At 39.6% G+C, this 21,941-nt stretch overlaps 1 protein-coding gene across 2 annotated transcripts in view; it reads right to left on the minus strand.

The window, feature by feature from the left end:
* The window catches only part of CUL3 (cullin 3), a 110,144-nt gene that overhangs the window by 57,154 nt on the left and 31,049 nt on the right, over positions 1 to 21,941 (minus strand). For both annotated transcript variants that reach the window (XM_079783207.1, XM_079783206.1), the window contains exon 3: positions 8,199 to 8,312. In XM_079783207.1, the coding sequence (XP_079639333.1) occupies positions 8,199 to 8,312 (114 nt within the window). The remainder of the gene's footprint in view (positions 1 to 8,198; positions 8,313 to 21,941) is intronic.

A 21,941-nucleotide genomic window follows, 5' to 3' on the forward strand; every position in this document is an offset into this window, starting at 1 on the left:
CATTACCCAGCGCCCACAGCCACCGTTTCTGGGCTAGGCTGTGGGCCGCATTTTGTGCCATGGGGTCTCAGTAGCGTTGGCTGCTATTTGGTGGGGTGTTGCTCTGGGGTGGTGGCGGGGCCTGTGTCCCACTTGGGGGAAGCCGAGTGTTGCTTTGTGGGAACCAGGTCTGCGGTGCTGTTTCTCTGTGCGTGTCACGGCAGCTCCTGCATTGAGTGTCTGTTCTCTGGTGGTCAGTGTGCATCATAGTGACCAGTCGGAGAGTTGGACACTTAGTATATTTGCCTTTTTATATATAGACTAGAGGCCCAGTGCACAAAATTCGTGCACAGGGGTGTGTGTCCCTCAGCCCAGTCTGCACCCTCTCCAATCTGGGACCCCTCGAGGGATGTCCGACTGCCCGTTTAGGCCAGATCCAGGCAGTCGGACATCCCTCTCACAATCCAGGACTGCTGGCTCCCAACTGCTCGCCTGCCTGCCTTCCTGATTGCCCCTAACCACTTCTGCCTGCCAGCCTGATCACCCCCTAACCACTCCCCTGCCAGCCTGATTGATGCCTAATGATCCCCTGCCAGCCTGTTTGCCCCTAACTGCCCTCCCCTGCAGGCCTGGTCCCGCCCAACTGCTCTCCCTTGCAGGCCTGGTCCCTCTCAACTGCCCTCCCCTGCTGGCCATCTTGTGTCCACATGGGGGCAGGATCTTTGACCACATGGGGGCAGCCATCTTGTGTTGGAGTGATGGTCAATCTGCATATTACTCTTTTATTAGATAGGATATTTCTAGACTAAAATCAGTTTCACTGGACTATAGTCAAGGTGTTTACAGGGCCTGTTCCTTTTTTAGGCTCTGAGGGGGGAATCCACTTTCTTGCCTTTTTCAGCTTCTAGTGGCCACATGTATTCCTTGGCTGCGGCCCTCCTCCATCTCCAGAGCTTATCAATCCCATCTCTGCCTCTGTCAGCACACTGCCTTCTCCTTTGTCTCTGACCCTCCTGCCACCCACTATGTGATCACTTTGGGCCCAGCAGGACAACCTAGGACAGAGGTCGGCAAACTCATTAGTCAACAGAGCCAAATATCAACAGTACAACGATTGAAATTTCTTTTGAGAGCCGAAAACAGACTTCTGCGCATGGGCCACGAAGTTTCAATCGCACTGTACGTGCGCGCCCGCACGTGGTATTTTGTGGAAAAGCCACACTCAAGGGGCCAAAGAGCCGTACATGGCTCACGAGCCGCAGTTTGCCGACCACTGACCTAGGATAATCTCCTCACCTCAAGATCCTTAACCCAATCACACCTGCAAAAGTCCCCTTTACCTTTTAAAGTAACAATCTTTAGGTTCCAGGGATCAGTCATGGACATATTGGGGGGATGGGGGGAAAGGACCATTATTCAGTTTTCCACATTCCTCAACACCTTACATGCCTGTCACCCTAAACCAGCAGTTTTCAACCCTTGTCATCTCATGGCACACGCAAACTATTACTAAAATTTTGCAGCACAACCAAATATCAATTATATATTTTGCCAATCTGACAAAAAAAACAGGTATAATTTTGATTCATTCACACCTGATGGCTATTGTTGTGTTAGCTGTTGTCATTTTGTTATTTGATAATCTAAGGGAAAAGAGATCTGTGCCCCTGAGTAATAGTCAGGTATTGCAGTTTTAAAACTTCTTACAGCACACTGATTGAAAATCACTGTTCTAAACTAATGGTCCCTTTTCTATTAACTAGGAAAAGCATCAGTAGAGACTTTCTCAGGTGTTCTCCACAAAGTTGTTGCTACTTTCTACCTCACCTCTTTACCCATCCTTAATGACTTTCCAAATACCTCAAAGAAGCACTGATCCTCCTTTCCCGGGTTAACTTCCCCCCATGATTTTGAATTTATAGCCTCTTATCTTTAAGATTAATCAGCAATACTACCATATCTTTGCAGTTTGTAAAAATGACTGGAAATATAGACAAATTTGAGTAAAAACATAAAAAGACCTTTGAAATTCACCATAGTTTTAGGCAGAAAACTCATCTATTAATTTTCTATTATCCTATATATAATGACAGAAAATATTTTCCTCTTTCCTTTGACATTAATTCTAATTGCTCAAAGTTGTCTATAGAATAACATAGATAATTTAATTTCACCCTAATATTGTACAATGTTTAATGGGAAAAAATAACTACTCATGGATTATAATAATTAAATAACCTATATTGTAACAAACTTTTCCCATAAAATATTAAAAATTTTCCCCAATCATTAATCTTTTAAACAATTAAAACTGAAAAGAAAGCTTATACTAAGCAATGCTAAACCAATCTTAAAAGTTCAACACCTTAATTGTTCTTTAAGAAAAGATGAATTAAAAATAACTAATTTAAGTAAAGCAGAGATTATAAACTCTATTGCCTTCAGGGGCTAAATAGGTATAATGTTAATTCTCAGCTATTAGGAAGAGCTGGATTGGTAGAAACTAGAGGCCACATGTTCCATCTAGAGGCATAAATACTTTTCTTTTTGAAACAATGAACCTGCCAAACAGCAAAGTTATGTGGAACAAATTTTCACCAATGGCTGCTTCCATGTAACCTGTGAATAATTTTCATTTTCAGGAGTTAGTGTGTCCCATCGTATCTATGCAATGAGGCTCATGCATGACACTTCAGACAGATATACCTTGTTAAAGTCAGCTAGCTAAGTAAGTGGTAGGTGGGTAACAGTGAAGCATCTTCTCTCCTTCCTCTCTGAACCTTAAATCTAACATTCCAACAATTAGAGCCAGTATTCAGTGGAAGAAATAATCTGTTTAGTCTCCATGAAGGTATAACAACTACACCTCAGGTATATGCCCTATCTAGCAGGTAATGTGACCTGAGAAAGTCTGGAATGAGGGTAACAGCCCTCCCCACCGCACCCCTGAAAAAAAAAAAAACGTAGACATCGACTACGTTTTTTTTATTTTTGGAAAACTAAAATCATTTATTTACCTTGACTGAAGCACTGGTTACATGGGTATGTACACCTATCAAAAATAATTTTACATACTTTATTTCTCAACATTTCAAGGTATATAAATTTTACTTTAAGTTTAAAAAGCATTCATTTATAAGTTCTTTATATATTTTGGAAATTAACCCCTTATCTGATCTATCATTGGCAAATATGTTCTCCCATACAGTGGGTTTCCTTTTCATTTTGTTGATGGTTTCTTTTGCTGTGCAAAGCTTTTTAGTTTTATGTAGTTCCATTTGTTTATTTTTCCCTTTGTTTCCCTTGCCCTAGGAAATACATAAAGAACTTATATAACTCAACACCAGAAAGACAAACAATCCAATAAAAAAATGGGCAAAGACCCACATAGACACCTTTCCAAAGAAGACATACAGATAGCCAGTAGACATGAAAAAATGCTCAATGTCACTAATCATCGGAGAAATGCAAATTAAAACCAGAATGAGATAGCACCTCATACCTGCCAGAAGAGCTAAGAACTATCATCAATAAATCAACGAACAAGTGCTGGCAAGAATATGGAGAAAAGTAAATCCTTGCTGGTGGAAATGCAGACTAGTGCAGCCACTGTGGAAAACAGTATGGATGGAGTTTCCTCAAAAAACAAAAAAAAATGGAACTGCTTTTTAATCCAGCACTCCCACCTCTGGGAATATATCCTAAGAATCCCAAATAATTCAAAAGACTATATGACCCCCACCCCCGTTCACTGCAGCATTATTTATAATAGCCAAGATTTGGAAGCAGCCCAAGTGCCCATCAGTAGATGAGTGTATAAAAAAAAACCCAATTGTGGTATATTTGCACAATGGAATACTATGCAGCTATAGGAAAAGAAGGAAATCACACTTTTTGCACAGAATGAATAGACCTGGAGATTATTATGCTAAGTGAAATAAGCCTGTCAGAGAAAGGCAAATACCACATGATCTCACTTATATGTGGATGCTGATGAACAAAATAAACTGACGAACAAAATAAAAACAGAAGCATTAATACATGGAACAGACTGACAGTTGTCAGAGAGGAGGGAGAAGGGGGGACTCAATGAAAGAAGGTGAAAGAATTAGCCAAAGAACATATATGCATGACATAGACACAGACAACAGTGTGGTGATGGCCAGAGTGAAGGGGCCGCGGGGGCTGGGTAGAGGTAGGCAAAGGGAAAGAAAATGGGGATATCTGTAATATTGTCAACAATAAAAATAAAGTTAAAAAAATTTTAAAAATAAAAGCACGTGGTTAATTAAGCTCAAAATACTGCAGATAAAAAGGCAAAATAAAGAGAAAGAATTCTACTTTGTGAAGCATGAAGATATCTCATTAACACTTTAATTTCTGAATCTAAAAGAACATACTTTTATTTAAAAAAACATTTTTAATAAGCATTTTGAAAGGCACAATCTATTTAGAAAACTATGTATATTAATCCATTTGAGGTATATGTAAGTGTCCACTTTGTGCAAGGAGCCCTGCTAGGTGCTCGAGACACAGTGTGGTGACAGAGACATTGGCCGCTCATAAAATTCAGGCTAGTTGGGAAACAAGGCAATAAACAGCTGTTAATGAATGTGATAAATGTTGCCAAGGAATAGTACTGGGTACAATCAGAGCAACTGTGGCCAGGAGGCAGTACATACAGCTTACTAGAAATGTAAGCTAAGTTTTAAAGGATAAGTAGGAGCAAATCACATAAAGAGAGGAAACATTATAGAAACATTTCCAGACAAAAGAAATGTGTGATGATTCTAAGATAAGAAAGAAGAATCTCAGCAGGGAAGCAACATGACCACATGCTTGAAAATAGTAACTCTAGGAGCAATATTGAAAAGAGAATACAGAGGAGCACAATGAATGTTGTAAGATTAGTTATTGAATGGAGAGAAATGAAGGTGCTCTGGTCTTGGGGAGACCTAAAAACAGAAATAAACAGCAGATTCTAGAAATATATGATGGAGAGAGAGAGGGAGTAGAAACTGACAATAAGTCCCAGATTTCTGGCATAAACAATGAAATAACACTGATTAGGAGCTCACTTGGAAATGTCATGTTTGAAATACCTCTCAGACAATGAAGGGAGCCATCACCTAGACAAATGACTATGAATCTGAATCTCAGAGACTGAGGCTGGAGACCTAATTTGAGATCATCTGCACAGAGGCACCAAATAAAGTTAGGTGTACCAGGAGAAGGAAAAGTCAGAAAGGTAGAAGCACACAAAGGGAGTGAGTGCTTTGTCACAGAAATTAAGAACCCAACATGTTAGGAGAAAAGACTGGCTAAATGTACCAAATACTGCTGAAAAATATCCAGGAGCATGATAACTAGCAGTGATCTTTGCCTTCATAGATTTGCAGATATGGTAATCTTGATAAGGGCAAGACTGAACAGAAAGTTCAGATAAAAATGCAAAATAAAGAGAATGAAAATTTGAATAGTTGAGACAGAAGCTTAACTGGAACATATTGAAAGCGAATGAAAGATGAGAAAAGGGAAATAACGAGTGTCAACAGTTCTTAAGAGACATTTTAGTTGTGAATGGAAATGCAGAGGTCCAAAAGAAAACTCAGAAGGTTTTGAGGAAGTGAGTGGCCCAAATATATTTAAGCTGATAAGTAAGATTGAGTAAAAAGGCAGAACCTGAAAATACTTCAGGTTTTTCACAAGGTAGAAAGGGATGTGATCCTTAACACAGGTGGAAGACTGGCCTTTGTCAGAGACACTACCCTCCATTAAAACAGGAAGGAAAAAGAAAAACACAAAAGGGGAGAAAATACAAGTAAAATTGTAGATTCAGTGGCAAGACACAGTTTCTACCTTATGCTTTCTCTTTTCTCTGAGAGGTAGAAGGCAAGGCACTTACTAAAAGCAAAGTGACCAGTAGGAAAGCTGAAGGTTTGAAGAGAAACTATTTGAAACTATTTCAAAGTGGTGGAATGAGCTCACTAGAGAGAGAGTGCTGGGTAGCGTGGATGGCTGACTGGAGGTTTGTGACTATGTACAAAGTGGCACTCACCTACCCTGTGAGGGATTTCCTCCAGGAGAGGCCCAAGAAAGGTTTTAGTGGCTGAGTTTATTCACAGTTATAGCACCACCAGATGTGTTGAAGGAATGAGAAATATTAATACTAGTTAATTTTTACTGAGCACATTATAGTCAGGGGCCTTGCTAGTGCTTTATATGAATGGCCCCTTTAAGTCTCATGGCTATCCCTACCAAGTTGGTACCATATTATTTTCATTTTATAAATGAGGAAGCTGAGGAATGAACTTGACAATCAATGTTCACATAACAGCTAGCATTCAAGGTTTGAGATTTCATGAGAAAAAAATGAACTGAAATAAAACAAATTTTAAAAATAACCTGATATAAGATTGAGTGTTGTATAATCCTATCCTATATAATAAAGAGGTAATATGCAAATTGACCGTCATGCACTCGCACAAGATGGCCACCCCCATGTGGTCACAAGATGGCTGCCACAAGATGGCAGCAGGGGAGGGCAGTTGTGGGCGATCAGGCCAGCAGGGGAGGGCAGCTAGGGGCAACCAGGCCTGCAGGGGAGGGCAATTGGGGGCGACCAGGCCTGCAGGGGAGGGCAGTTGGGGGGGACCAGGCCTGCAGGTGGGCGGGCAATTGGGCCGGCAGGGGAGCAGTTAGGTGTCAATCAGGTTGGCAGGGAGTGTTTAGGGGGTGATCAGATTAGTGGGCAGAAGCGGTTAGGGGCAATCAGGCAGGCAGGCAGGCGAGCGGTTGGGAGCCAGCAGTCCCAGATTGTGAGAGTGATGTCCAACTGCCAGTTTAGGCCCGATCCCACAGGTTGTCGGACATCCCCTGAGGAGTCCCAGATTGGAGAGGGTGCAGACTGGGCTGAGGGACACCCCCCCCCACACCAGTGCACGAATTTCGTGCACCAGCCCTCTAGTTTTAAAAATACTTCTGTATCAGAACAATGGACCATGAAATTACAAGTGGTTTTCTTAATGTTAGTGTTAGTGTTAGAATTTAAAGACTCAACAAACCCAGAACTTTAAGAGAACAGCAATAAACTTATTTCACATTTATATCCCAGACATGATATATTTTCTTATGCTAAATCATTGCCTCAAAATGTCAACACAACATGAATCTATATCCTGAAGAAAGTGAAAATAAGGCTCAGAAAGACTAAACAATGTGTTACACCTTTTATCAAACCCCTGAAAAATGAAGTATCCTATCACTGACCGCCTTGCCACTAGGCCTACAAAACCAGTCCTGACTGAATTCATCAGCAGAACAAAAAACTGTATAGCTGTTTGCTGTCACTGAAAATTATTTCCAAACATTACTTTATTCTATCAAGTGAAAGAAACTAGGTAAGCTTTCACCATTGTATTACAACTAAAGAAAAACAAAATAAAAATTTGAAAAGCAGAGAGTAAAAGCTTAGAAGAAAATCATTCTTTCCAATTTCCAGACATGAACACTAACGCAACAAGACGTTATTAGACTAGGTAATTTTGCACTGACAGAATAATTAAGCAGCTTGATGAATTTTGTTTCATTCTATTATCATACTAAAGTTAAAAAAACTGATAGTTTAATCTCCTTGAAAGTAATTAAACACCTTCGCTCATCAATGTTTTCCAAACTGTCATGCTGAAAATATATTTTTCTTGACTGACAGAAACAAAAAACAGTAATAGGTGAAAAATAGAATATATATTTGAAGAATATAAATACAAAAAAGCATTTACTATTAAGAAAGATAGATAGTAGCTATTAGAGTATAATTATCACAAAAGTATTTCCATTAATGACATCCCCTATCAGGAAAGATATGAAGACATTATAAATTTGTAACAGAATATTCACCTTTCATTTATCATGTTGTCATTCAACCACCTTTAGTCAAAAGAGATGGTAATAAAGCTTTTCGGTATTTCCCATTTTAAAGCAAAAATGCTAGATATTCAGAAAAAATTACATCTTTCCCTTCCAGTCTTTCATTGTAATCATAAAGTATATAAAACGCTATATAAACTAACATGACCCTTGCTAGGGCAATATTGTTTATTTTTTTTAAAAGCACCTTCCACACTGACATATACTACTCAACTACATGTAACAAAGAAAACATTGTTTTGAAATGCCTAACTTCTTATAGGGAAAAACAATAAAAAAACTCTACTTACCATATACATTAGTATGTCTCTAATCATCACCATAGCTGTTTGATGATCATTCCAAGCTTGATTTAGCGTTTGAAGAAAGTTGTTATTCAATGAATTAAGTACATCCTCTCGCACCTATTAACAGAAGAGTTCATTACAGTTTGTTTATACACACACATATGTGCACGCACTCATATGTAACATGCACTTATATCTGTTCAATAAAATAATAAAGTGGACTCTTCAATTTTAAATTAAAAAATGTTATAGACCAGTAGAAACATTTTAAGCTATGTTATGTACAGATGACTAATAAATGTGTTTTGTATAGTCCAGGCCTTTTCCCTTGATCTTCAGAATCAAAAAGCAATCTCCTGGGCACTTTTTAACATCACAGTAAAAAAAAATAAAAAAATCCTAAATACTTATATGGAACTAAAAGGCTCCATCTGTAGAACTGGCCCCGAGGCTATTGCTCCAACTCTACCTTCCCTCCCCCATTTTTGAAGAAATAGTGAGACCACTGATTCCTCAGTCAAAATACCTGGGCTGAATCCCAGCTCCCTGACTAGCTGTATGACTTTGGATACATTATTTTATCTCTATGCTTCAATTTCCTTATATGTGAAATAGTGTCCATTTTGTAGGATTATTGAAAGGATTAAATTAACACTTGTAACATACTTAGAACAGTGTCTGGCACTCATTCAACACTCTAGTTACAATGGAGCTGCATACAGCAAATGTGCTCTGCCATTTCTTTTGCCTTGATTCACAGCTCACTCCTTCACTTTTTTCTACTCAAGTCCTACCTCCTGTTTTTCCCTGACGACTCTATTTCGAACAACCTCTACCTTTACCCTACAGTTTATTTTTCCTCACAGCACTCATCACTACATACTATATTAGTAGTTTCTTGTTTATCACACCAAAATGTAAGCTCCATAGCACCAGGGATTCTGTCTTTTCCATGTGTATCTCCCACACCTACAATAGTGCCTGGCATATGTAAGATATTTTATTTTATCTCCACCCTCCAATACCATGATCCACTTCCAACATGGTAAGCTCTTTCAGGGTATCTGGCCTTTGCACATAAAGTTCCCTGAGTCTGAAATGCTTTCCTAATGCAATCCTTATACTACGCAGATTTCAAGACTTCCTTCACATAATCCACAAGCATAATACTGCTATCTTCTCCAGTAAGAGGTTACTGACCACTACTACTTCCTGTTAGTTCAATGGAAAGAGTATTTAACTAGGAAACAGAATCTAGATTCTGGTTCTAGCTTTCTCATGAAGAAGTTGCTTGTTTTCTAGGTTCCTGTAACTCTTTTGTTGGACTATACTGCCAAACTCTCCAGTTATTCAAATCCAAATAATCCTCCATGGTCTAGCTCAATTGTCAATACTCCAACCTAACAGACAGCTTTATCTCCAAACATCCTTTACTATAAACAACCTACAGTAGTAAACAATTTTTCAGGTTGGGGAGAATCTGAAGTCATGGTGTTTTTTGAGAAACAAATATAATACATGTATTAAAATATATAGATATCTATGAACCTAAATTCTAAACAAAAGTAAATAAAAATGTCATCGAGTATTATAATTAGTATAAACAAGTGATTGGAGGTACCAAACATTGAAAGAAAATTACACATAACACTCTAATCCCAACACATGGGAGAATAAGTTCAAATTGGAAAAAAAAAACCTGTATCTAATTTATTTTTTCTTATATATTAGAGGAAAAGAGGTCTTCAATAGATATTAGTGATGGGACTATATGTCTATTCTACTAAACATGTAGTATAAAAACCACTAGCTTATACACATAATTTAGAATTTTATTATATATTTAATCTTTTGTTCACAAGATGTATTTTGAAGCTTCTGGACTTCAAAATATATCACCCAGAAATTATTCCATAAATATGTTGACTATATCTAAAGTGATAAATATCCATGTCAGTTAGTTGAAAGCACTGTGTTTAACAAACACTATTATGAAAAGTGGATAAAATAAATCATTTGTTTCAACTTATTAAGTCTACCAATTGTCAGATACAAATTCCCAAGGTAGCTAACACTACAAAAAACACATCAACACAGCAAGTTGAAAATGTAGCTATATACAAATTCTTCACCACACTTATATTCTTTCACTGAACTACTAAATTTTGAGTGTCAATTAAATTAAAATCATAAAAATACTAGAGAAATTGCACTATGTAACAAAAATAAAATGGTATATTCCAAACACCAAGAATATTTAACAATTAATTATTCTTAAGGACTTAAGTAAACTCTGTATACCCCTTAGTTATAAAAATCAAGTTATGTGTTACCTACATTAAAGTCATCCTGATTTGGGGACGCAAAAATGTGCTTGGTATATTTCATTCATCTAAAAATGTGTTTAGATGAATGAAAAAGTGACCAATTAAATAGTTATAAAATAAACCATATTTTTCAAAATTACTAATACTCTTTAAAATAAAATATGTCAACAAGCATCTATATAATATTTATACTTATACCTGACTTTCAACAAAATAAGAATGTGATCAACTAGCACGTGTCATAAATAAAACTTTATTTGCATCACACTTCAAAAATTATCCTCACAAATCACTAAGTGCATATAACTTAGCAAAAAAAAAAGCTATTAAGAGCTAATTTTGTTAAATTTATTTTTGAATGACTATGCATATACACACATACCTAAGACATAAAGTAAATGTCTTATATAAACTTGCTGTAATCGTCTATTATTCAAATCACTCTATAACCAAAAAATTATCTTTAATACTACCCCCCAAAATATCTTTCTACTGATACATCAAAAGTGAATGGATATTTTTTCAAATATATATCATAAAGTGGTAGGAATCAGATGAAAATACAACCTTTATGAAAATTAAAACAGGCTTTTTAAACAAAAAGCTGGCATATTAATGAAAAATATACACTAAATGGAAAAAGCCTCATTTTACAAATTATTAATGTAATAATACAGATATTTTGAAGAAGAGAAAGTGGGGGCTGTGTGTGTGTGTGTGTGTGTGTGTGTGTGTGTGTGCGCGTGTGTGTGTTAACATTGTTAGTCTCACACTCAACATAACCATTCATTTCTGCACCAGAAAAGGCAAATGGGAAGGAACCCTGCTATAAGAGGTGATCCTAGGTTGAAAAGGGCCTGCTGACAAGTAAGACCGGTACTATTACTTAAGACCTCTAAGAAGTTTACTCAGTTGAAGAGTTGAAATTTGAAGGGTGAGACAAGCAAGAACAAGTAACAAAGCCATGGAAGGTGATAAAAGTATGACAGGGTCAGCTGTGACAGGATAAAATGAGCCACTGAAAACTGGCTGTACATGGTACTTAGCTTTGAAAAGGATAAAGCAATGCACACATAATAATTCAAAACAGATCACAAACCTGGTGAATAATTAGAATCATTTGAATAGTAATAGATTTTGATAAAGAGATAGAGAAGACAAAACACAGACTGGGAGAAAATATTTGCAAAAAACATATCTGATAAAGGACTGTTCAACCTTGTGTTCTTAGCCTCTGGTACAACTGGCTTCATTTTATGTCATTTCACTTAAAGTCACAGAACCTATCGACGATGTTAAGTGAAGACTTACTATATACAAAGAATTCATAAAACTCAACAATAGAAAACAAATGACACAATTTAAAAAACTGGCAAAAGACCTGACACTTCACCAAAAAATACAGATGGCAAATAAGCATATGAAAAGATTTTTGATATCTGATCATTAAGGAAATGCAAATAAAAACAATATTGGGATATCACTACATATCAATTAGGATGGCCAAAATCCCAAACACTGACACCACCAAATGCTGGTGAGGATGTACATTAACAGGCATTCTCATTCAATGCTGGGGGAAATTCAAAATGGCACCAGCCAATATGGAGGGCAGTTTGGCAGATTCTTATAAAACTAGACATACTTTTACTATAATGATCCAGCAACTATGCTCCTTGGTATAAATACCAAAGGAGTTGACAACTTACATCCACACAAAACCCCCCACACAGACGTTTATAGCAACTTTATTCATAACTGCCAAAACTTGGACAAGATATCCTTCAGTAGATGAATAGATACATCCAGACAGAATATTATTTAGCACTAAAAAGAAATGAGCTATCAAGCAATGAAAAGACATGAAGGAACATTAAGTGCATATTACCAAGTGAAAGAAGACAATCTAAAAAGTCTACATACCATATGATTCCAACTACTATATGACATGCTAGAAAAGGTAAAACTAAGGAGACTGTAAAACCACCTGTTACCAGGGGTTAAGGTGGAGGGAAAGATAAAAAGGCAGTGAGGCTATTCTGTTTGGTACTATAACAGAGAATACATTTAATTATTCATTTGTTAAAATCCAGACAATGTACACCAAGAGTAATCCCCAATCTACACTAATAAAAGAGAAAGATGCAAATTGACTGTACCTCCACGATGCTCACCAGCCAATCAGGAATATGCAAATTAACCCAACAATGATGGTGGGTTAATTTGCATATGCAGGCACCAAGCAGCTGGGGGCAGGGCGGTGCCAAGCGGCCTGGGTCCCGGGGACGGGTGCCAAGCCTGCAGGCTCCTGGGACCATCGCTGGCCCCAGGAGGTGAGGGCAGCTGCGCCAAGCCATGCCTGCAGGCTCCCGAGACCATCGCCGGCCCCGGAGGCGAGGGCGGCCATGCAGCTTGACAGCAGACAGCAGGGCCTGCTTTGGCCGTAACCGCGGTGACCCGAGAGCAGGCAAGCGGGCCCGCAGGCAGCACCCAGCAAGGCCTGCTTGGCCGTCACCGCGGTGACCCACGAGCAGGCAAGCGCAGCCCGCAGACAGCACCCAGCAGGGCTGCTTGCCCATCGCTGTGGTGTGAAGCAGGCAGGCCCCGCAGAGAGCAGAGAACTATGGGGAGTGGGCCTAAGCCATCAGTAGGACATTCCCTGAGGGCTCCCAGATTGGAGAGGGTGCAGGTCGGGTTGAGGACACCCCCCCCTCACTCCCCCCCCCCCCCCCCCCCGTGCATAAATTTCGTGCAACAGGCCTCTAGTGTAAACTATAAACTGGGTGACAATGATACATCAATGTAGGTTCACCTACTGTAACAAATGTACTACTCTGGGGTGAGATGCAGAAAGTAGGAGGGACTATATGCGTGTGTGGAGGTAGGAGGTACATGAAAAATCTCTACCTTCTGCTCAATTTTGCTGTGTCTGTAAAACTGCTCTACAAAATAAAGTCAATTAAAAAAAAAAAAAAAGCTAACCATAGCAGTCAGGATTTGCAAACCACTGACTTTAAAAGAACCACACCAGCATTTCTGTTCCTTCCCTTTGCCAAATTTCTTCAACATTACCATGTTTTTGTATAGTTAGAATAATAATATTGATGCAATTCTGAGTCCTGATTTTTTTAAGCCTTCAATCAACATTAACCTCTGCTTTAGAAAACCTCTAGTTATAGCATATCATTTCCAAAGCACCATAATAATTCAAAGAAAAGGGTCTATTAGAAAGAAACACAAGAAAAAAAATGTTATCTGAAATTTAAAGCAACTTCCTACATAACACCAAAAGCATGATCTATAAAATAAATAACTGTGCTCCGTCAAAATTAAAACTTGTTCTGCAGATACAGTTAAAACAATAAAAAGATAAGCTCTAGGCTGGGAGAAAATATCAAATGACTTGTATTCAGAATACATATTTTAAAAACAACCTTACAAGAAACCCAAACAATTAAAAAGTGGGCAAAATAATTGACCAAAGATATATAAAAGCAATTTTGCACATGAAAAGATATTCAACAACATTAACCATTAAGGAAATGCAAATTAAAACCATAATGAGCCCTGTTCTGGTGGCTCAGTTGGTTGGAGCATTGCTGTTTCGCTCACATAGATGTCCGTCTGTCTGTCTGTCTGTCTGTCTGTCTCTCTCTCTCTCTCTCTCTTTCTCTCTTCCCTCCCCCTCCCTCCCTCCCTCCCTTCCGATCTCTCTAAAAATCAATTTTAAAAACATATCCTTGGGTGAGAGTTAAAAAAATAAAACATAATGAAATGCCACCACACACCTATTAGGATGGCTAACAAAATACAATGACAATACCAAGTGCTGAGGAAGATTCCCAGTAACTAGAACTTTCATACATTACCAAAGAAGGGAACACAACATGGTACAGCCCCAATGGAAAACAATTTGGCAGTATTTTATGAAGTTAAATTGCTTACCATATGACCCAGCAAGCCCATTCCTAGGTATTTACCCTAGAGAAATGAAAACTTATATTCACCCAAACACCTGTACATGAACATTCCAAGCAACACTATTCAAAAATCACAAGACTCTGTTCACAATATAAATGCTTTTCAACAGGTAGGTAAGTGGATAAGCACACTATGGAACATTCATACAATACAATATTACTCAGAAAAAAATAAAAACTATTGATACATAAAACAGCTTGGATCTATCTCAAAATAGTTATGCCGAATGAAAAGTTAGTCTCAAAAGGTTACAAACTATATGAGAAAACAAAATTATAATGGCAGGGAATAGATCAGTGGTTGCCAAGTACTAGGGGTTGAAGAAAGGTGTGACTATAAAGGGAAAACAGGAAATTTTCTGGTGTGAGGGAATGTTCTGTATTGATTGTGATAGGTGTTCCATGATTCTACACATGAGATAAAATTCATAGAAATATACATGAAAATAAAAGGCTAATTTTATTGTATACTGATTTTTTTAAACTTGCAATTATGATTCCCAAGTTGGGTCCTATTTTATTACTACACCATAAACATATAACAATCTTTACTCATAAAAGCAACTTGAATGACAATGAAAGAATTCTGAATTGTTTTTATGCATGACCATGCAATAATTCAAAATTGGTATATTATATTCTTCATTACTGTGAATATAGTTTTTCCTGTTTTTTTTTTTACATCCTTAGCAAACATTAAAGTGGAATTACTAAGTCAAAAGAAAACCTTTATTTTTTTGATGTTGTAATAAACCATGTTCACTGATAAATTAATGCCTAAGTTGCAAAAAACACATTTTCAAATCAAATTACTGGCCAAGGGAAGAGGAGGATGAAAAGGAGGATGACAGGAAAGGCCAGCAGGCATGAACTTGCCCTTGAGTTTTCACATCCAAGTATCTTCATGGATTGATAAGGAGGCTGACCCTGGGCCAGCAGCTCTTGGCTGTGGAGAGCTGAAGAACATTAACAATCTGCACAGTATCCCCATCCCCTGACACAGACACATGCAAAATTATTTTTTAATCATTATTTTAAATTTTTTCACCCTCTAAGTTTCAATGCCTAAGGCAAAATCTTAGGTAGCCAATCTCATAGAATGTCTAGGTAACACAAAAAAATTCATCAGCTAAAACTAATTATAAAGATTTTAGTTCTAAAATTCACTAAAATTAGAACTGAGCCATATAATTAACGATGGTAGAGATTACTGAAAGTTAAGAACTTTCTTCTCTAAGTCTCAAAACTCAAGACAACATTTAATTCAAATATTAATTAAATCTCGGATGTACAGAAATTTGTATGTAGCATTATTTTGTTGTTGTTGTGTTTTGTTTTATTTTAATCCTCACCCGAGGATATTTTTCCATTGATTTTTAGAGAGGGTGGAAGAGAGAGGGAAAGATAAACATAGATGTGTGAGAAACACATTGATTGGTTGCCTCCTGTACATGTCCTGACCAGGGCTGGGGCTGGGGAGAAGCCTGCAACAGAGGCACATGCCCTTGACTGGAATTGAACCTGGGACCCTTGGGTCCACAGACTGATGCTCTATGCACTGAGCCAAACCGGCTAGGGCTAGCATTATTTTGCATTAAAATAGATATCATGACCTAGCCAGCATGGCTCAGTGGTTAAGGATAGACCTATGAACCAGAAGGTAATGGTTGATTGGTTGATTCCCAGTCAGGGTTGTGACTGGGTTGTGGGCTGGATCACCAGTATGGGCGGAGGCAGCCAATCGATGATTCTCATCAATGTTTCTGTCTCTCCCTCCCTCACTGAAAGCAATTAAAATACAATGTAAAAAAAAATAAAATAAAATAGATATCATGTATTAAAAACATAAAATGGGCATGCAACAGGAGTACATGCTACTTATACAAAGAGCATTAAAAAGTATCATAGAGATACTATAATTTTAACAGGTATGACCTCCTAGAAATCTGTAGTATTTTAACATTCACCCAGGAGCTAAAACAATCAAATTAGTATTTGCAAGCACCTGCCCAGGGCAACTACTAACTAGTTACTTAATCTATCTGGTCTGTAGCTCCTCTTACTTATTGATTAGATCAACATCACATCAAGCTCCACTAAAATGCTGTAGTATCAATGCAGGGCAGGCTCAATTTCCTCTGATTAAACATCATTCCTATTGGTTTTGTTTGATTTTAAAAGTCAGGTTTGTTTTCTACTCTTTTAAAATAACTGGGAGCCACTGAATGTCTGTTATGTACCTTTCTGGCTCTAAATTCTGAAACACATTGCTTGTTTCACGTGAATACGTACATAAACATGCAACATTTACCGTAATTTTAACAAGGACTTAAGTTCCCACTTACAACACTTGAATTTTTACAGAGTCCTACATATGTGATCTAGGGCTTGTCACTTTATAAACTTTACCAGTTACATAAATCCTATTTTTCCAAGAAATGCCATTAAAAATTATTCTTAAAGATCTCAAAAATTTTTCACTTCATCCTACTAGAGTAATGTAATATAAACCTATAAAAAGTGGCTTAGTACAAAAGTGAATCTCAATGGAAACTAAGTAATCCTCCTATATAATAAAAGCCTAATATGCAAATTGTCCCCTTGACCAGGAGTTCAACCGCTTGCTATGATGTGCGCTGACCAACAGGGGGCGGCGCGGAACATGGCAGGTGTCGACCGTACACGGCAACCTTTTGCCGGCTACCTGGGGGCAGGGGTGATGGGAACGGAGGTGCGATGAGAATGCAGGGTGTCCGCCGAGCTCGCTCTCACTCCCCCTGCTACCCTCCCCGAGGATGCCAGGGCTTGCGTGCCGGGGAAGCCCCTGCACTCAGGTGCCAGGCACCCGCCCCACACCCGTGCGTCTTCCGGGCGAGCTGGGCTGCAGCCGTCGGGACCGTAGGGGCTGGTCGGGCTCCCCGTGGGTTCGCGCAGGAGCCGGTCTGTGAGGTCAGCCAGGAGAGAGCGCTATGCCCACTCGGCTTCCATGCGGCACCGCAGGCAGCGCTCACAGCATCTCAGCATGGGGACTCGGGTGCCATGACTCAGATGGAGTGGGGAGCGCAGGGAACTGGGACCTGCCCTTCCACACCAGACGCTCACACTTTGATTACCGACCAGGCCTAGGGAATTTCATGCACCGGGCCTCTAGTCCTATATAATAAAGAGGTAATATGCAAATTGACCATCACTCCAACACACAAGATGGCCACCCCCATGTGGACACAAGATGGCCACCACGGGAGGGCAGTTGTGGGCGACCAGGCCAGCAGGGGAGGGCAGTTGGGAGGGACCAGGCCTGAAAGGGAGGGGAGCTGGGGGCAATCAGGCCTGCAGGGGAGGGCAGTTAGGGGTGACCGGGCTGGCAGAGGAGGGCAGTTGGGGGTGACAAGGCTTGCATGGGAGGACAGTTGGGGGGGACCCAGGCCTACAGGGGAGGGAAGTTGAAGTTGGGGGGGACCAGCCCTGCAGGGGAGGACAGTTGGGAGGGATCAGGACTGCAGGGCAGGGCAGTTGGGGGCAACCAGGCCTGCAGGGGAGGGCAGTTGGGGGGATCAGGCCTGCAGGGGAGGGCAGTTGAGGGCGACCAGGTAGCAGGGGAGGGCAGTTGGGGGGGGGGGGGGAGAACCAGGCCTGCAGGGGTTGGTAGTTGGGGGGATCAGGCCTGCAGGGGAGGGCAGTTGAGGGCGACCAAGCCAGCAGGGGAGGGCCGTTGGGGGGGGGGGGACCAGGCCTGCAGGGGAGGACAGTTGGGGGGGGGACCAGGCCTGCAGGGAAGGGCAGTTGAGGGCGACCAGGCCAGCAGGGGAGGGTAGTTGGGGGGATCAGGCCTGCAGGGGAGGGCAGTTGAGGGTGACCAGGCCAGCAGGGGAGGGCAGTTGGGGGGGGACCAGGCCTGCAGGGGAGGACAGTTAGGGGCAATCGGGCCAGCCGGAGAGGGCAGTTAGGGGCGACCAGGCCGGCAAGGGAGGGAAGTTAGAAGTGACCGGGCCAGCAGGGGAGGGCAGTTATGGGAGACCAGGCCTGCAGGGGAAGACAGTTAGGGGCAACCAGGCCGGCAGGGGAGGGTAGTCAGGGGCAATCGGGCTGGCAGGGGAGCAGTTAGGGGGTGATTGGGCTGGCAGGCAGAAGCAGTTAGGGGCAATCAGGCAGGCGAGCAGTTGGGAGCCAGCAGTCCAGGATTGTGAGATGAATATCAGACTGTCCATTTGGACATCCCTCGAGTGGTCCCAGATTGGAGAGGGTGCAGACTGGGCTGAGGGACAACCGCCCCCCCACCCCACCCCCTGTGCCATGCACAAATTTCATGCACCAGGCATCTAGTGGAATATAAAAGACATTGTCCTAATCCAACAGAAATGGTTTGAAGAGTTCTACAGCTCTTTTGTCTTACCCCAAGAATTCCTGATCTCAAAGATTAGCCATATACAGTGAATAGTGGCAGCACAGAAATACAGATGCTAAAAAGCCCCTCAGCCTGATTCAAATCACAGATCCAACACTTAGCAGATGTGTGCCCTGGAGAACTTAATTACTTTGTGTATCAGTTTTTATAAAATAGCAATAATAGCACCACACCTACTTCAAGGAGGTGTTGTATGGATAAAATGAGTTAACATACACAAAATGCTTAGAACTGTGCCTAGCCTACAGTAAATGCCATACAAGCATTTCTACTATTATTTCTTGTATTACATATTCATAATCTTATATAATAAAAGCCTAATATGCTAAGTGTCTGGTCAACCAGTCGGCCGTTCAACCAATCATAGACTAATGATATGCTAATGCCGCTCAACCACTAGCTATGATGTGCACTGACCATCAGGGGGCAGACAGACAACTGGTCGACCAGTTGCCATGACATGCACTGACCACCAGGGAGAAGACGCTCCAACCAGTAGGTTAGTTTGCTGCTGGGGTCCAGCTAATCAGGACTGGGTGAGACAGGCCAGACACTCCCTGGAGCCCTCCCACGATCCCTCCTTGGCTAGTCAACCTCCTGCGTCTCTCCCTGGCCCCAATCGTGCACCGGTGAGGTCCCTCAGCCTGGCCTGTGCCCTCTCGCAATCCGGGCCACCTTGGAGGATGTCAGACAGCCAGTTTTGGCCCAATCCCTCAAGTCAGGCCGAAGGACCCCACTGGTGCATGAATATGTATATTTATATATGTATTTGAATCTTGTTACTCAAAGCATGTTCCTAAGAGCAGTATCATGGTCAAGATCATCATCACCTGGGAGATTGTTAGAAATGCACAATCAGAACCTACATTTTAACAAGATTACCAGAAAGTTCATAAGTACCTTAAAGTTTGAGAAACAAGTGACATAAAACACATATATTTACATATTTTATATAGTATTTTCTAAACTCTCAATTGCCACTTGAGTCTTGCTTTCCTTTCTTCAATACAACAGATATTTCTTCATAACTAGAAGGAATCCTTGTAATGTAGTCAATCTCCTACCATTTGTATATTCAATATAAGTTTGGTGATAGATGTTGCTATCTCATAATATATATACCTTAAAATTTCTGTATTTCAAAACAAGCTTCTGCTGAGTTAACTTTCTAAGAATTCAACAATGACAAGTGATTCCTGATGCCTTCTTGATTTTTTTCTAGACTGACAGGATTGTTCTAAACAATTACTAAACTTTTAGAATAAAGGTGGCAATCTTGATCAGAGGAATCATAGTATCAACAAAACAAAATAGCCACTGCAGGGAAAACTTTTTTTCTTGATGCTATAGGAAGATTCTTCTCTGAGTAATTTACTAATGTATACATAGTTAGTAATATTAGTTTAAGCATTTCACAAATTTAAAAAAAAAAAATGTCAATCCTCGTGACAATATTCCCCACTCTTTAAATATCCAAAGTGAAGCTCTTAATTCAAAGCAATAAATAAAAAATCTTTCCCCAAACTAACAATTGAAATATTTAATGATTACTTCCAACAAGCAAAGCAGGATGCTTTGGGGCACTATGGGGGATACAAAATGCATTCAGCAACTTTTATAATCTCTATGGGGGAAGGGAGAAAAGAGGAGCCTAATAGTAGCATTCATCTGACCTCAATACAAAGCAGAAAACAATGACTAGCAATAGAGAAGTCAGGAGTTTCAAAGGAGGGGCACACAGTGAGAATTAGGACAACACACTTTCATAAAGAAAATTTGCTACTACATGTTCAATCAAATAATCATCTAAATTTGGTATTGTTTTAAAAAATACATTCTTAGTTCAAATATTTAAACTCTTAAAAAAATAACAAAACTTAGAAAATCAGGATTTCTCTATGAGTACAAGGTAATGCCATTAAAAATATGGAGGCTTTTTACCTATTGGTTTAAAAGGGAAACAAAAAGAAAAGTAGTATACCACAGAATAGCAATATAAGTTATCATTTGTACAGTACTCTATTTCCAATGGTTAAGACAATAAGAGATACATTGAAACCCATTATAACATTTAGTATTCTAGTTAAATAATGGGGACACTGACAGAATAAGTAGTAAAACACATACAAAGTATGGCAATATGGAAATTAGTCTTTTTGTCCTCTTGGGTACCATGGAAAAAAGAACTACAGTTCTACAAGATCACAGGACCTGGTGCCCAGCAGACTGAAAAACTCCAGTCTCAAAAAACCAGAGGTATACAGCCCCAAAATTATACTGTGCTTTTTAATGGTGAAACACATTCTGCTTAAACAATGGTTAGATTCAATTAATTTGGGTAGGTAGCCACCAGACAACACATCTGGACAGTTCAGAAATATAAACCATGATGGTTTCCATTTGAATGCTAGAAACATTCTTAAAGATTCACTTCAACAGACAATTATTGAGTGCCAACTATATTAAGGAGCAGGAGACACAAAGATGAATGAAACAGGTCCTAGCTTGTTCATTCACTTATTTAATAAATATTAAAAGAATGTCACTAGAGAATACAACAGAAAACAAGATAGATGTACCTGCCCTCAGTCTTTTAGTCTACTCAACAATGTAATCGGAAAGAACTGTAGTTTAACATAGGTGAACTTGCTAAATAACACTTTAAACATGGCTCTCCTCAAGCATCTTTTCTCTACTAATCCTTTCAAAATAGATACTACTCAATTTCCTGTTACCCTCATATCACAAGATTGCTATCTTTCTAACTCTCTAATAATCCCTATTTCCTACCCTTTCCCCAATAATTTCTTTCTCTTTTGAGATTATCCTATACATATTCAAATAACTTTTCCATATCGGATTCATTAAGATTCTGTACACCTAACTCACACAGTACACCTTCCTCTTCTGTTTGACTCCTGTCATCACCTTATAATATTCAATATGATGGGTTCTCAGTTTCTTTGGGCAACTTTAAGTGAGAAAAAAAGAGAAGTGAAGATGGCAGAATGAAAAATAAGTCACAATAAAGCAT

The sequence above is a fragment of the Cnephaeus nilssonii genome (assembly GCF_951640355.1).
Source record: "Cnephaeus nilssonii genome assembly, chromosome: 10".
NCBI lineage: Eukaryota > Metazoa > Chordata > Mammalia > Chiroptera > Vespertilionidae > Cnephaeus > Cnephaeus nilssonii.